The sequence below is a fragment of the Phaethon aethereus genome, assembly GCF_964289735.1.
Source record: "Phaethon aethereus genome assembly, chromosome: 1".
NCBI lineage: Eukaryota > Metazoa > Chordata > Aves > Phaethontiformes > Phaethontidae > Phaethon > Phaethon aethereus.
Genome location: NC_138575.1, coordinates 211,920,522 through 211,936,286, shown reverse-complemented (window position 1 = coordinate 211,936,286; position 15,765 = coordinate 211,920,522). Strand labels below are relative to the sequence as shown.

The following is a 15,765-nucleotide window of genomic DNA, read 5'->3' as shown; positions in this document are numbered from 1 at the left end:
TCCCTCGGTTAAAATAAGCTGTGATATTGTCTTTTTCCTTGCTTTCTTGGCACATTTCCTAGACGCAGGTGTTTCTGACCCCCTTCAGGGAGGATGATACATGATGCCCCATCTGCTGTAGATCCCTAAAGGCAGGGCTACCTCCCAGGTTTCAATGATTTAAGGAAACTCATTTCCAGAGCTATAATCACATAGAAACCACGACTTTTGCCATCTATTATTCTGGGATACATGGAAATGAAAGCAAACATGCACAAAATTTGGGAAGGACCCCACAAAACTGTCAATCTTGACTTTAGCTAGCAGTAGAAATTACAGCTCGAAAGGGAAAAAAAAAAAATTCTCTGCCTCAGTTTCTTGACTTTCCATAGTTCAGAATTCTTCCTCCCTCCTCTGCCACTACACCCCCACAAAATTACAGTCTTTCTCCTCCATACAACGCCTCCAAAAACCTGTTACTTTTTTCTTTAGCGTGGTCCCGCATCACAGAAGGGCCCCCTTGTTTCATCCGCTTAGCCTGTGCTCCTCCTGCCTACCCAAATGGCTTTTATTTTTGAAATGGCTTTGGATTTTCTCTCACCCCAAAAAAGCACCTTTAACATTACATCATTTCCTTCTGCAGGGGTGTGTTTTTCCCCTTTCCAGCCCCACACCGAGGGCCTGGAGCAGGGTGTTTTTATTCTGGCATGCACTTTGCCCTTTCCTCGCTCCCCCGTAGAAGGATTCACGGGCAGATGTGTCAGCAGCTCTCCTGGGAAACATGGAGCGATGTACAGTGAAAAGCAGTCGTAAGACGTAAGGAGGCTGACATAAGGATGCAGTTCATAAAGCCAAACTGCCATCCATAAGCTGTGCGTAGACAGAGCTCTTGCAAATTGTCACATACGCTCACACCTCAGGCACGGGCACACGTGTGCGTAGAGGGCCCATGGGTGATGCACTGAACTGCCCACGCCATGCTGAGTAGCACGTGGCTGTTGCAAACAAGTGCGCTCAAAAAAACCTTATCTCCTACTGAATGGTGGATAATACCGTGTTGCTACAGAGACTGTGTTGTCCCTAGTAGTCCCAAATGCTTTCCATTGTGTCTAAGCCAGCAGTCTGTGAGCTTTTTCTTCGTTCTCTGTCACCATTGTTAGAAACACTGTGTGTCAAACTGAGGTTGGCTTTAATAAATAATTTAAATAATATCCTGGAAACCAACTGTAAGATAAATAAAATCAGGTCAGATATCCCAGCTGACACCTAGGAGAGATGAAAACGTTAGCTACAGTAGTGATGGCTGAGTTTGGATAGTCCATTTATTTTTTGTCTGCCCCTTTGTTTCAGGAATGCATCATCTGATACAGTTACTTCAATACAGTGAAGCTATTATGTTTATTGATAGCTTTATAAAGCAGAAGTTGGGACACAGTGTGGCAATAAACAGGGTAATGCTATACTAAGGGCAGGGAAGGTAATGAAGCCAAACAGCTTTCCTTAGAATATGCTAGGTAGTACACTGGGTGTAAAGAACATGAGTTCAAATTTAGGACTGCTTTCATGATGATTTAATGTTTTCACCTTTTTGCAGATATCTGGTTATTCATTAGTTATCCAGGCAAGAGACAGCGGCACCCCTCCTTTGTCTTCATCTGTGACAGTCAACGTGGACATTTCCGACGTGAACGATAATAGCCCTGTATTTACTCCAGCTAACTATACAGCTGTAATTCAAGTAAGTTTATCCTGCACATCCAAAACTTCTCTTACTTTTAAAACACAAAAGCATTTGGTTTCAGTTAAGTAGCTTTTGATGACTTATCTGCAAAAGATATATCAAGTGATGTTATTTAAAGGAAAGTATAAACATGTCTGTCTTAACTCTTTGGTAAGTTTCTGTTTGGTGAGGCTCTCTAACCTCAGCATCTGCCACACATTTTACCGTTCACCCCCATTGCCCCAGAAATTGTACTCTGGCCTCAAAGAGTCTGAGCTGGGATGAGTTCACACTTCTTTGCACCTTGCTCAGAGTGCAAGTCTGAGTTAGTCAGTCCTGATCAGAAAAAGCATCAGGCAGAGCTCTTCGGTCCCTGGAGTCGTGGTGGGTGCCTCCACCTCTGCTACCGGTCCATCAGGTGTAAGTGGTGCCAAATAAACACTACTTGTGAAATGCTGTCTTGGGCAAAGAACATTCAATCGAATATTTTCAATAGAGATATGTGGTGTTTTATGATTGTGATATGTATAATTTTAATCCTTTTCTTTATACATTGTGTATATGTGTAAAGGAAAATAAACCAGTGGGCACAAGCATTTTGCAGCTGGTAGTGACAGACAAAGACTCTTTTCACAATGGCCCCCCTTTTACCTTCACCATCCTCACTGGCAATGAAGAGGAGGAGTTTACGCTGGACCCTCACGGAGTCTTGAGATCTGCAGTCATCTTCAAGCACATGGTTGCGACCGAGTATGTGCTCTGCGTGCAGGTATGGCTTGATTTTTGCATCTGCACAGAAACAAAAACCCTCATAGTGATAGGTCATCTGTACATTGGTTTTAATTGACCATATTCCGTGAGTAAATACCATGTATTCCAATTTACAAGTGCACAATATGGTGTATTTCCTTTGATGTTCTTCAACCTAATTTCATATACATATATATAGGTAGCCAGCCACCTTTCCAAATTCCTCTGCATGAAATGTATTTTCTCAGCAGCAGACATTATGATTTAAGATTTTCATCTTTTTTTTTTCTGTAGCTAAGCAAGGAAAATAAGCAAAAATGCATTATGTACATATAAATACACCACAGAACAAGTGACAGCAAAATATTGTTCTAGGAAGGAAAATCACTTCTGCTTTTAAGTCATAAATTTAATCATAAACTTTTGGAAGCTTACCAAGAATTCATGAAATCATATTTCCAAGGTCAACTTAGCTTTTAAAGAATGTAAAAATAAGACATGCAATAGAAGTCCAGCTCACTTTTAGCTTTAGAGTCATTGTTAAGGAACAGTGTAAGCAGGGTAATTTTGATTACAAAATACTGTAAATCCAAAAGTAATTTGTCCACATTTCTCAGGCCTGACAGAGAAAAGGTAGTGGGATTCAGTAAATATGCAAGTCTAGGGAATGAACTGCACCTCTTCATTGAAATGGGACATGGTTCTCTAATCTGAGTTTGAAATGCAGGCTTCCTCCACTTGCTTTACCCGGGTTGATTTCTCTAAATACAGCCTGTCTGCTCCTTTGCAGGCACACTTAATGCTGTTTGTAACAGTAGCATCCTCAGTTAGTTGCATTTCAAAAAATATAAGCCCTGATGCTAATAGACAGTTCAAATCAAATCAAATTAAATGATGAGTTTGTCATTTAATATTCCTGCAACCCATTTTTCAAGCCTTGTAGGAAAATAAAAAAACACCTTTCATTCTTACCATGCCTTCATTCTAAAATGTCCTGCTTTCAGGACGATTTGCTAGACGAATTTCCAGTATAGCCAAAATCAAATTTAAGCAGCATCCTCAAGCTATATAGATCCAAATATCTCATGTAAATTCAATATTAGACACGCTACAATGAGGTGCACCAACATGTTCAGAAAACCACGATGTTGGATTGTGGAGGCCTCATTCCTCCAAGTATTACTTTAGGGATTTCTGCAGTGAAAACAAATTTTATAGTTTCCTGTTGTGTATAGACCATAGAAATGTTTCTTTCCATTCATATGTGCCAGAGTGCTGCTTTCTTCTTTCCACCGTCAGTTTCCTCCTTGTGTGTTGCGTTTATTAAAAAGTAATGTTACAGTTGAAAGTGGAATGGGATGTAATCTCTGTGCATGTACATGTCTATATGTATACATGTCTAGAAAAGGATCTTTTCTTAAATACTCTACTCAGCCCTTTTAGGAGTGAGGGTGAATGATTTCTAGAGTGTCTTAGAGTTACCAATCCTTTCCTAGTAATGTCCATATTACTATTGCCATCCTGTCTTTTTTTTGTCTTCAGCTTGCAAATTTTCCTCCCCATGTCCAAGTACAAGTATCTTTGAATGTGTTCTACATCTCTGCCCAGTGGTATTTTAGTCTTCTGTTTTTCTCTGGAGCAAATAAATGTGTGGAGTGCTATATCTTAATAGTGACTTCAATGAAACATTTTTCTTAGTGCAGGAAAGGACATTGATTCAAGTTTGCACACCTTTCTGTCAAGATGATCTTGGGTTTTTTGAGATACTTGCTCTTTTACTCTCGATAAAAAAGTGCAAATGATGCTATCATACGTGCTCTGGGTCATACAATCATCTGTCCAAGTGCAGTGCTGCTCTCATATTTTATTGTTACTAACAGCTCAAGCACCCTATTTCATTTTTGGAGTGTGATAAATTTTATTTATTATTTCGAGCATGTTTCTTGCCTGCTTCAGGTAAAGCAATACAGAGTGCTATAGAAAAACTCTGGACTCCCTCATATTCAAACAAACTAAGCAGGGTCTGAAACACTTTGGAGTACACCGAGCAATTCAGAAACTGAATTGGTATTTCACTGGGATTCGGTCTTTTTTCCAGGGTAGGAGTGAGCCCAAACTCCATTTGGTGCAGAATATACCACATTCAAGTGGCTCTGTTGTGAAGAGGACAAATGATAGCTGTGGGATCCTGGGAACATTTCAGTTTGAGTAATGAGACATTCTGCTGACACATTTCTCTCTGCAATCCACTTAGATGAGATATCTGTGCTTCCCTAAAGAGTTTGTAAGTTCCAGTGCTAGAAATGGCTGAGATGTTTCTTTACATATGTATTTCACAAATGTGTTTGGGAAGTTCTTTTGAGAGGTGTTCAGAATTACTGATGCTGTGAAAATATATACAGCAAGAAGTTATGGTTGTTGGCTGTGTTATATGTGTGTTTTATTTTGGTTCTCATTTTTTATTTTTTTCTAAATTACATTAGGCAAAGGACTCTGGGAAGCCTCAGCAGGTTTCCCACACCTACGTTCAGGTGAGGGTTATTGAAGAGAGCATTCACAAGCCAACTGCCATTCCACTGGAGATTTTCATTGTCACCATGGAAGATGATTTTCCTGGAGGAGTCATTGGAAAAATTCATGCCACAGATCAGGATGTGTACGATGTCCTCACGTATACGCTGAAATCAGAGCAGAAAAGCTTGTTCAAGGTCAACAGCCATGATGGGAAGATCATTGCCCTTGGAGGGCTTGATAACGGCAAGTATGTCCTGAATGTCTCTGTCAGTGATGGCCGGTTCCAGGTACCCATCGATGTTGTGGTCCACGTTGAGCAATTGCTACAAGAAATGCTGCAGAACACAGTCACCATCCGTTTTGAGAACGTTTCCCCAGAAGACTTTGTGGGTCTTCACATGCACGGGTTCAGGCGTACCTTGCGAAACGCAGTGCTCTCCCAAAAACAAGACAGCCTGCACATCATCAGCGTTCAGCCGGTGGCAGGCAGCAGTCAGCTTGACATGCTGTTTGCAGTTCAGATGCACAATGGTGGTTTCTATAAGCCTGCCTATTTGATTCAGAAGCTTACCAATGCAAGGAGACACTTGGAAAATGTGATTCGTATTTCTGCTATCTTGGAGAAGAATTGCTCTGGACTGGATTGTCAGGAACAACACTGTGAGCAAAGTCTATCTATTGATTCACATTCCCTGATGACCTATAGCACAGCACGCATTAGTTTTGTGTGCCCCCGCTTTTACAGGAATGTGCGCTGCATGTGCAATGGTGAGTACTGCTCCCTCTTCCCCCCCCATCTTTACACATCATGCGGTAGGATCAGTTTTATTCCTTTGATGCAGATTAGAAGGGGCATTTCAATTCAGTTCATTAAAGCACGACTGGCTGATGTATTGTGGAAATTGATTTCTCAGGCTCAGGAAGAATTGTTCGTGTTTACTGATATAAATGGAAGTTGATGAACTTTGGCCTTTTACGACTCCGTAATCAGAGACATCTACCAACTTCCAGGAGAGGGGATGGAAGGGGAGGGGAAGAGAGAGGAGAGGAGGGATTTGGTTTCTCACCCCCTCGGTGCCACTGCTGGAATAAACCTGGCATGTGTCTGTAGCAGAACAGCCTGGTCTGCAGCGATGCACCAGCAATCTCCAAGGCAAAGGACCCCTGACCTAAGCAGTGCAGGTCGAAAGGCCTTTTCCAGTCCCGTTTGTGCAGAGAGACATGGAAACCAATGAAGTATTTTATTAAGTAACTGCAAGCTAGCACTATTCCTGACCTTTAATGCTACAGTGGGTGACAGGGTGAGTTTCAGGCTGCTCCCCATTTTGGCAGAGATTTCACATAGGCATATATGACAGACTCAAGAGCCAGTCTTCCTTGTGATTCATCACTTGAAGTATAAAACCTCAGGCAGTTATAATAATAGTTCTGTTTCTTTTGTTTGCCAGGCTATTTGCTCCTCATTCCACTTCATTTAAGAGCAGAGAAAAAAGCTGCTGTAAAATCAATACATCTAAGTCTCCCTCATCTTAAGCACACATGCACACGTACACACACATAAAGCAGTACAAGAATTCAGCAGCCATTTCTCTCAGTAAGCAACCTTTGTTTCTGCAGCAGTCAGCAGGACTTCATGTTTTAGCATCAGCTTCAGTGGGGATGACAATAGGCATAAATCGCATAAAATTTAACCAAAAATCATTGTCTCCTGCAGCACGTGAATAATAATGCCATGGAAGTTCAGTTCTCTAAAAATATCAGAATTCTGTATCTAAGGCATTTTCATGTACATTGAAGAGCAGACTATCTGGTCAATATTCAAGTAATAGCGTTATGAGTTTCAAACAGATGTAGCTATTATAACAATAGTCGGCATTCTGTTACACATGAAAGGCTCTGAAATAAAGGAATTTCACAGGTTTAAAGGGACAATGCTGCAATATCTTCCAGACGAGCCCAGGACCCAGTGCAGGAGCACTGTGCAAAGCACTTTTATATTCTCTAAGTCATAGCTTTGTCTCATTTTTGTACCAAGAAATCACAAATCCTCATCTCCATGGGGATAGCAATAGTCTTCACTGTCAGAAATTGGTTTTCTGGCAGCCAAAATTTTCACTGTTTATAATTTCATTTCACTACTTACTAAAGTCAATAATAATGTATTATTCCCTTCAGATACTAATAGCAAGTGGATCTGCTTCATAATCCCTTATCTTAGCTCCAAAAAAAGGATTTTGCCATGCAGTACAGTTCGGATCCAGCAGCCCTCTCCCTTTTTCTCCCTGCACAGCAAGGTTGCACTGGAAGCACAAAAATCCAGCTGGGACAGCGATTTCCAAATTTTTCTGTCATGTACCCATCAATCCCCAAAATGTATGGCAAGCTGCCGGAAAGGCAGAGCGATTCTGCTGACCGTCGGTGGTCCCTAGCCTCTGGACCATCTATCATGGAAGAGTTGCAACAGGCAGCCTGTCCTGGTCTGCTGGAAAGCCAGAAGGGTTCCCGCAGCTCCCGTTCAAGCCACTATATCCCGATTTCCCACGGGTGATCTACAAGACTTGGGGTGGGGTTGTGCATGGCCAGTCGACCATCCAGCCTGTAACAAAAAGGGTCTAGAGCTGCTGATGTAATTATAGCTACCAAAGAGATGAAAGCCTTGGTGCCTCTTACTTGCACAGAGATGAGAGATCTTGGTGGGAAGTAAAAAAATCCATGCTTTGCCCTTCTCCACATTAGTTAACGCTTCAGCCTCTTCTACAGTTTTTAATTAAAGGAGCCACAAGAAATGTCTTGGTGTTTAGGTAAATAGACACACACTGTGCTTTATCACCTAGGAGGTAACGCAGACTTCTGAGGGTATATTAATTAGAGAATGTATCTATAGTTCTGCTTTCATGAAGGCTAAAGACTAGGCCCAATAAAAGAGTTAGAAAAATGCAATTACTTCTTTGATCAGTAGTTCTTGTACCTGCACATCAATGCAGCAAGTCAGGAAAAAGAGCACAAAATACTAGAATAAATTTCTTTTGGCTTGTTTAACAAGACAGCATTAGCAAGATATTGTCAGTGTAATAAAAGTATTATACTTCTTTTGTTACTAGGATGGTTTCATGATCCAGTCCAGTAAATATTAATGGCTTGAATTATGACAAAGCCATTAAAATACTGCATATGTTTCCAGAGATCTGATTCAATTATGACCCAGAAAGCCTGAGTTTGAACTAATTCACTCATTCTTGAAATATGTATCATACTTGGAGTGTTTTTCCCACTGGCAGATGTCACAGATATGCACAATTTATGCATGCCAGCTGTGCATAACTTACCTAGATTACCTTTGTGAGCAAACTGTTAGAGTTCCCGAACACGAAAATGCAGGGAGACTGTAAAGCAGGCAGTGGGTGAGCTTCAGACCTTCAGCAGCTCAGCTCTGGAAGGGTAAGTTCAAAAGTTCAGGTGCGTCGGTCTAAGCCTTTAGAATCAATGAAATTTAACTAAAGAGTTTCCCAATAACAGACGGTCTCCTTAGATTTCCGACTCATCTGCTTGTGTTTGCATGAAAAATATTGTAACAAACTGGGGTTTGTTTCAGTGTGGCTATAGGGGCTATGCAATGGCCAGTCCCCCATCACATGACGTGAGGTATGCAAACATCTGTCAGTGCTTGTGGGAAATGAAGATAGGAGAACCAGAATAAATATATTTGTGTAAAATAATTCTCATGACATTCTCATTTTTCAGAAGCAAAAATCTATTCTGTATTTTTATTTTTTTCGTTATGCAAAGTAATTCTTTTGTGTTGAGGCAAAGATGCAGGGAAGAAGCAAGTTTTGTTGGGACTACTTTGCTATAGAGTTGTTCTGCATTATAATCTTACAAAAGTGAGGTTTCATTAATATGTTTATGGGAGAGGGCTGGATTGAAATCATCTTGACAAATGTGGGTATATATCTACCTCTGAGCTGGTCACTCCAGGACCCATTTGCAGACAGTGGAAAGAATGAGGTATTTTTAATGATGTGATACATCTATCCCTAGATGTCTAAAATCAGTCAGATGAATCATGCCCTAAAGTTAGATGAGATGAATTCCATTTCAAGTCTTTAATATGGTTCTGGCTTAATAGTTTGAAAGAATTTTTCTAATAGACCTAGAAATGTTCAGCAAAAGTGCAGACACATCCACATTATTTAATCAAGTGAATATCAGTCTTGGACCACTTTCTCGTGAAACCAGGCAATTCAGACTTTATGGAACCACTTCTAGCATTTTGTAAATGTTCTGGCAAAAGGAGATCATAGGCTATGATGCATTATAAGATCTGCTGTTAATACAGGACCTAATCTTGAAAGGTGGTCTGTGTTGTCAGCTCCACAGAACACCTCTTAAATTTAAGAGTTCTGAATGTTTTGCAGGACTGGGCATTGGCAACCTGATTCCTTTGTGTACAACACCACTTTTCCCATTTTCAGGAAGCACACACATAGCAATGAGCCCTGAGTTGTCCTGGCAAGATAGCCAGGAATACTGGAGAAGAAGGTGTCCTGCCTGTGCTTGGGAACAAAGAGCTGCAGAAAATTTGATAGATTTGATTTGGCTGTAGTCCTTTTAACATTGCACTTGTGTAAGAAGAGATGTTTCTGCCTGCGAATATCCCCCATTTTAAGGCCCACGCTGAAAATGCACAATCTCATATAAAACGTGGAAGATCTAAATCATAGAACCATAGAATCATTTAGGTTGGAAAAGACCCTTAAGATCGTCGAGTCCAACTGTAAACCTAACATTGCCAAGTCCACCACTAAACCATGTCAGTAAGTGCCACATCTACACATCTGAAGCATAAAGTGGGGGCATGACTGTAGAATCAGGGCGAGTGGGAATTGCTGTCTATCACTTAAGGCCTCTTAAGGGAAGATGTGATCAAGGAGTGGATGGAAGAGGTCAGATGTCTCAGACCTTCCAAAACTGGGGGAAAATCTGATTCACTAGGACATGCAGTGTGACACACATTTTTCCAGAGCCACGTGAGTGATCTGAAACCCATGGCTGACTTGTGCAGAACCAAGTTTGTGGTATCTGCACTTGTATGTATACAATAATCTTTGCTTATAGTACCTGGCCACCATGCTCGAAACATAAAAACAAATGGCAGCTCATGAGTGGGCTGTCCTCCCTCCCCACTAAGCTAATTATTCAACTGTTTCAAAGGTAACAGTTTGGAGCTTTGCTTTATTTGCTTTCTTGGACTTTGACTTTCAAGGAGTCACCTCTCAAGCTTTTTTTTGCAAGTGAGAGAATTTTTTTTTAATATATTCATACAGATTCAGGAGAATGGACTTACAGAAATACACCAAATATCTCAAAGCTCAAGTTAAAATTGTTGAAGCACTCAATTTTCAAAACCTATTTATATTCCTGCAAGTGATTCTTCTTTGGATGGACAAGAATTAAATAAATGTCTCAGTTTGCAATGGAAGAGTGTTTTCTTCCTCAGTAATGGTAATACTTTTACCTTTTTTTAGAGTATTAAACTGAAGATGATCTGTCAAAGTCAAGTTGGGTCTATTCCACCTTTTCCTGCCATGCACTAGTTGATGCTAGCCCATGTATCTCTGTGATACCTTGTAGAGAACAACTTTATTAATACTAATGTGAGTTTTAAGGGAATGCCATGGATTGTCTGGACTTGCGTACAGAAAAAAAAGATCCATTCAAATCCATATTTCTTGAATCCCTTACCGGATGGTAAATAGACTGTTCTTTGGAGTGGAAATGCAACATTAGAATAATTCTGTTTAAACTCAGACTGTAAATCTTGATGTGGACAACATAACCTTGAATGATTTCACAATTTTGCTCCGCATAGTTGTGAAATCAGCCTGAAAATGTGTGTTAGCTAGGGCAGTGCGATAATGCAGTTTTGTAGCTTACGTACTTATAACCATACAGACAGGCATAAAACATTTCTTCTCCCAAGTCTGAATATTTTAAAACTTTTGTGAGAGATATGAAGTCCTGCTGCAGCAGGATGAATAAAAAGTTGATTTGCTTGTAGTTTACCAGAACTGTTCTTGGCCTGCCAGGATAAGCAGTTCTTTAGTGTATCTCCACAGCTGCACTAAATATGTTAGATCCTTTCATATATTTTTTTGGCTGTGGAAGAATGACTCTGAAGTACAAATCGGAGCTTGAATCAGCTAAAAAAACTGGCAGAGATGGATAACGAAATAAGCTATTGTTTTATTGCTTCATGTCAAAGATGCAGTCATAGGTTAGGGGTTGTGAAAATTTGCGGAGCCAGATTTGGAAATCTCAGTGTCCCTTTCTGCTGCACACTGACGAGCTGTGGGGCTTTTGTCCAAATGACCTGTCTGTCAGCTACACAGAGGCTCACTTGAATTACAGCCTCACAAAGGGCTGAAGTGTGTTCAGAGAAGAGATATATTCTACGTACAGCAGAATGCTGTGTATTTGTCACATAAGAATGAGTTAAAATAGCCGAAAGAACCAAGTAGAAGATAACATGGCAGCCTATAGGGTATTTAACCACCTGTTATAATTTCAGAAATAATTGTTACTTGCCATGGAATTCCAAAGAATGAGGGTTTTTTTCCTAAAAATAAAGCTATGGAAAACATCATATTCTCTGTTAAATTCTGCAGACCATAGATTTAAATAGAATATAGTTCTGCAGTGCAGAAACCTATTAAATAACATTTGTTTCTTGATCCTATAAGACTTAAAGTATGACTGTATATTGCAGCTGTTACCCCTGTTAATGTTACCTACTAAATTGATTAATAAAGATTACCATGCATCATTTTCTAACAGTGCTACAGGCAGTACTGTAAATCGTTTACTGCATAGACCTCTCAAACAAATGTTTGACAAAGGAGGGGAGGATGTTAAAGATTAAATTGACTGTGCTGTACATCAAGCAAGACATTTACAGCCATTGCCATATTTGTAGTCAGCCCATGTCCACTTTGAAACCTACAGCAGTAATTTTTCTTTTTCCAGAAAATACTTACAGTGCCGGGTAATTTCAGCTGTGAGCCCTTCTTGGCTTGTACTAAAGTGTGAGAGCAATAAGATTCTTTCTTTCATTACTTTCGGAGATACACTCTATGACAAGTTGATTTCTTCCTTTATAAATTGTAAATAAAATACATACGCTCAAAAAATAGTTTTTGGATATGATAAGGGTCCTGCAATAAACAAGAACTGCCAATATTCAGAAAGTGATGGGTAGGAAGGTGCTGACTTTTTATTGTTAAAATCATTGCCTGCATGTATTAAGTAAATGAATTTGATAAGCAAAACAAGAGATGCCTGTCCATTCCCAGCAACTGGCTCTCCCTCTGTTCAAGCTCTGGCTGCAAATCAACCGAAGCAAGAGCAGGAGTGCCTTTTTTCTTGCGCTTAAGGGCTACTTTCATAGCAGCTGCACACATATGTCCAAAGGTAGAAGCTGACCCTGCATCTACAAAGTTCCTTATTGCAACCAAGAAAACGCTAACTGTTGTGGAAGTCGTATATTCATGAGAATTCATATCTTAAGCAGCAGTAGTTATATCATGTTTTGCTTTATTGTAGACAGTGTTTGCAAATCTTTTAAGATTAGGGCAATCAAAACAGATTTATTTAGATACTTTTAGAACTTACATCGAAGTTTTAGCCAAACCCCATGGAATACAAGAAGTTGCTTTGACATTGACAGGCTTTAAAGTAAGCCCTTGACATGCTCAGCTTGATAGATGTTAAGAATTCAGAAAGTTTTGAAGAACCTTAATGTAATTGTGTTGCGTAAGTATTTTAAGCAAATTTAAAACTCAGTATTCATCTGTCCTTTCAGATTACTTCGCTTATGAAGTTTGTAGAAGTTCTGAGTTCACTTATTCTTAGGCAAGATTAGATTCCATTTAATGATAGGTCTAATAAAAGATCTTTAGGAAAGAGTTGACACTAGCATTCAAAATAACTTTATTCAAATTATGCTCTTCCCTAAATACAAAAGCACATGGATGTTTTGCCCAATTTATAATTATAAATTGCAACTGGCTATTAAGCTTCTTCTTTCTTTAATTAGGTAATGTCAAGAAATACAGTCAACTTATTTTTGATTTTCAAAATTTCTTCACTTTGAGTTCTTAGTGTCCAGAGCAAGTAATCCACTTTTTCCTTTTTTCTTCTTTTTCCCTGGACATCTGGAGTTCCAGATCGAACAGGACTTCTGTAGTCACAACCAGAAGAAAGGCGGATAGGTTTTGTCAGCCTGGGCAATGTGCACGATAGGGTGTGAGATCTCAGAAATCTCAGGAGGAACATGGGGACAGAGCAAGTTTGCCTATGCTGTATGATCAGGTTGGCAGTGTGTCCTGTGAGTATGAGGATGAAAAGTCCAACTGTAACTGTCTAGCCCAGAAATGGCTTTTTCTTATTTTGTCTCCTGGGGAACTCTGCCTCCTTAAATTTGCTTCTCATGGGTGTGCTGGGGCAAAAGGAGTGCATAGCTTCAAGTCATTTGTTTTCTCATATCTCTAAATCCCCTGTGCAGGAGGCTTTGTGAGAAAACAAATGGCCTGAGAGTCACAACACAAATTGTAAGCCAGTTACTGCTCATAATAGTTGTTTTTTATAATATGTTGCCATGGAGTTTAGGGTGGCCTTTGAAGAAGAACCATAATGGTTTTGCTGTGTATTTGTCCAAAGGACGTCTCTTCCATGAAGGTGTTGGGGGTTTTTTGTTACTATTATTAAGCCATTCTTTGCTTATACTGAAGTGTGAGATCAATAATTGTCTTTCATTACTCTCATATTGCTGAAGATCATGCTTTACACTGTGTATCCCTGACGGTATTTTAACTTCCTGCAGGAGGACTCTGCCCAGGGTCTAACGACCCTTGCCTGGAGAAGCCGTGCCCAGGGGACATGCAGTGTGTGGGCTATGAAGCTAACCGGAGACCATTCATCTGCCAGTGCCCACCGGGAAAGCTTGGCGAATGCTCAGGTGCATGTCACAGTGGTAAAGGCGGTTTGACGCTGCCATTCTCATTCTGTCGTGGAGGTGCCACTGAAGTCAACAGAAAACATGCTGCTTAACCCATCTCAACACTGGCACTTGGCTTATCTGTTTATAAGCCCTGTAAAATATTTGGCTATGGGGCTGTATGAAGACCGTGATCCAGTTTCCATTGGGAAATTCCCACTGACTTGATTGAATCCCAGATCAGTAAAACAGGCTGCTGAGAAAACAAGACTGTTATGCCAGATGTTTTCCTGCCATGGGCAAAGCTCTGTAATTAACTCTTCTGCTCATGATATAGATTACCAAAATTCAAGTGTTTAATGAAAACACCACACCACCCCAAGAAGAAAGTTTCAGGACATTTTTTAGTTCTCTGCAGCCGTGTTGTTCCCTGGGATACGAAGAGCCGGGCAGAAAGACAGTGAAGTGGAGCTTTCTGTTGACTTCAGTGAATCTAGGGCTGCATGACAGCAGACATGTGCTATTTCCCTGATGAAAACAGCAGATACCGAGTTGTATCGCTGTGGTCTTGGGCAGTGGTTGCAGAGAACTCATTGCAAGGGTTTGGCTGGCATCTGCCCACAGCTAACTTTATATCCATAACTCAACTGCTTGATGTACAGGCATGGTCATCTCTGACTCCCTCTGTTATCAGTGAGGCGACATAGGTGCCAAGGGGGTGTATAACCTTAAAAATGCTGCATACTTGCAGAAACCTCTCTTTTTTATAAATGTGGAGAAATAGAACGTTCCTCCATTCCCTGAAAAATAATTTTTAAAAAAATACAATATGTTTTTGTAGGAGGTGCCAGCTTTTTTTCCCATCAAAGTTAGGTTTTATTTATTTATTCCAAGACGTTCTCATTAGCTCTATAAATTCTTTAATTAACTTGACAGTTGAGGGATTATTTTATGTGTCACTAAAAGAACATGTGTCTTTTCAAAATGGTTATTTCAGGCCACACTTCCCTTAGCTTTGCTGGGAATAGCTACATTAAATACCGAGTTTCTGAAAATAGCAAGAAAGAGGAATTCAAGTTGGCTCTCCGTCTGCGAACCCTGCAAAGCAATGGGATTATAATGTACACCAGAGCAAATCCCTGTATAATTCTGAAGGTAATTAAAATCACTTATTTTTTACGCAGTTGTTTTTCTTGATTATATGTTTTCTGTTGGCTCTTGATTTAGGGAATGATGTTCTCATTTCAGCTGGAGTTTGAGAAGATCAAATCAATTTGATTTTTTGATCAGCTGGAGTCTGATCTATTTCATGTTAACAGGGAAAAACAGCAATTTCAACAATGGCAGCAACAACAGCAATCAAAAAAGCAGCTTATTAGTGGTACTTTACTTGGAAAACGCTCCACTGGGTGCTGTTCATTATAAAAACATTATGTGTGCCTGCATGCAGGAGTCAGTGTGCACGAGATGTAAGATTTGTCCATTTAGATGACCATATAGTCAAAACGATGCATGCCAAAATAGCTTTTCTTCCCCTGTGTCCGTGCCTGTTGTTAGAGGATATGTCCTCACTGCTGTCAAGTTAATTCCAGAAACCAACTGCTTAGAACGTGTCTCCTACTGAATGTGAAGATTTCTGAACTCTGTGAATTAAGATTAGTTGTCGAGAGAGGCATGGGGTAGCTGGAGATTGATATCTAATCAATATTTAATTGATAAGCTCTCCATGCATTTTTGTTCTTTGTTGCTTTTCTGTGGAATGGCAAATATCTGCTGGATGGAAAGGGAGTGCTAGGCTCATCCAAGAGCC

General features: G+C 40.1%; 1 protein-coding gene across 4 annotated transcripts in view; it reads left to right on the top strand.

Moving 5' to 3' along the window:
* The window catches only part of FAT3 (FAT atypical cadherin 3), a gene marked incomplete at its 5' end in the record, with an annotated part of 344,711 nt that overhangs the window by 299,224 nt on the left and 29,722 nt on the right, over positions 1 to 15,765 (top strand). For all 4 annotated transcript variants that reach the window (XM_082011243.1, XM_082011241.1, XM_082011242.1 and 1 more), the window contains 5 exons: positions 1,574 to 1,717; positions 2,271 to 2,468; positions 4,933 to 5,731; positions 13,842 to 13,976; positions 14,953 to 15,110. In XM_082011243.1, the coding sequence (XP_081867369.1) occupies positions 1,574 to 1,717; positions 2,271 to 2,468; positions 4,933 to 5,731; positions 13,842 to 13,976; positions 14,953 to 15,110 (1,434 nt within the window). The remainder of the gene's footprint in view (positions 1 to 1,573; positions 1,718 to 2,270; positions 2,469 to 4,932; positions 5,732 to 13,841; positions 13,977 to 14,952; positions 15,111 to 15,765) is intronic.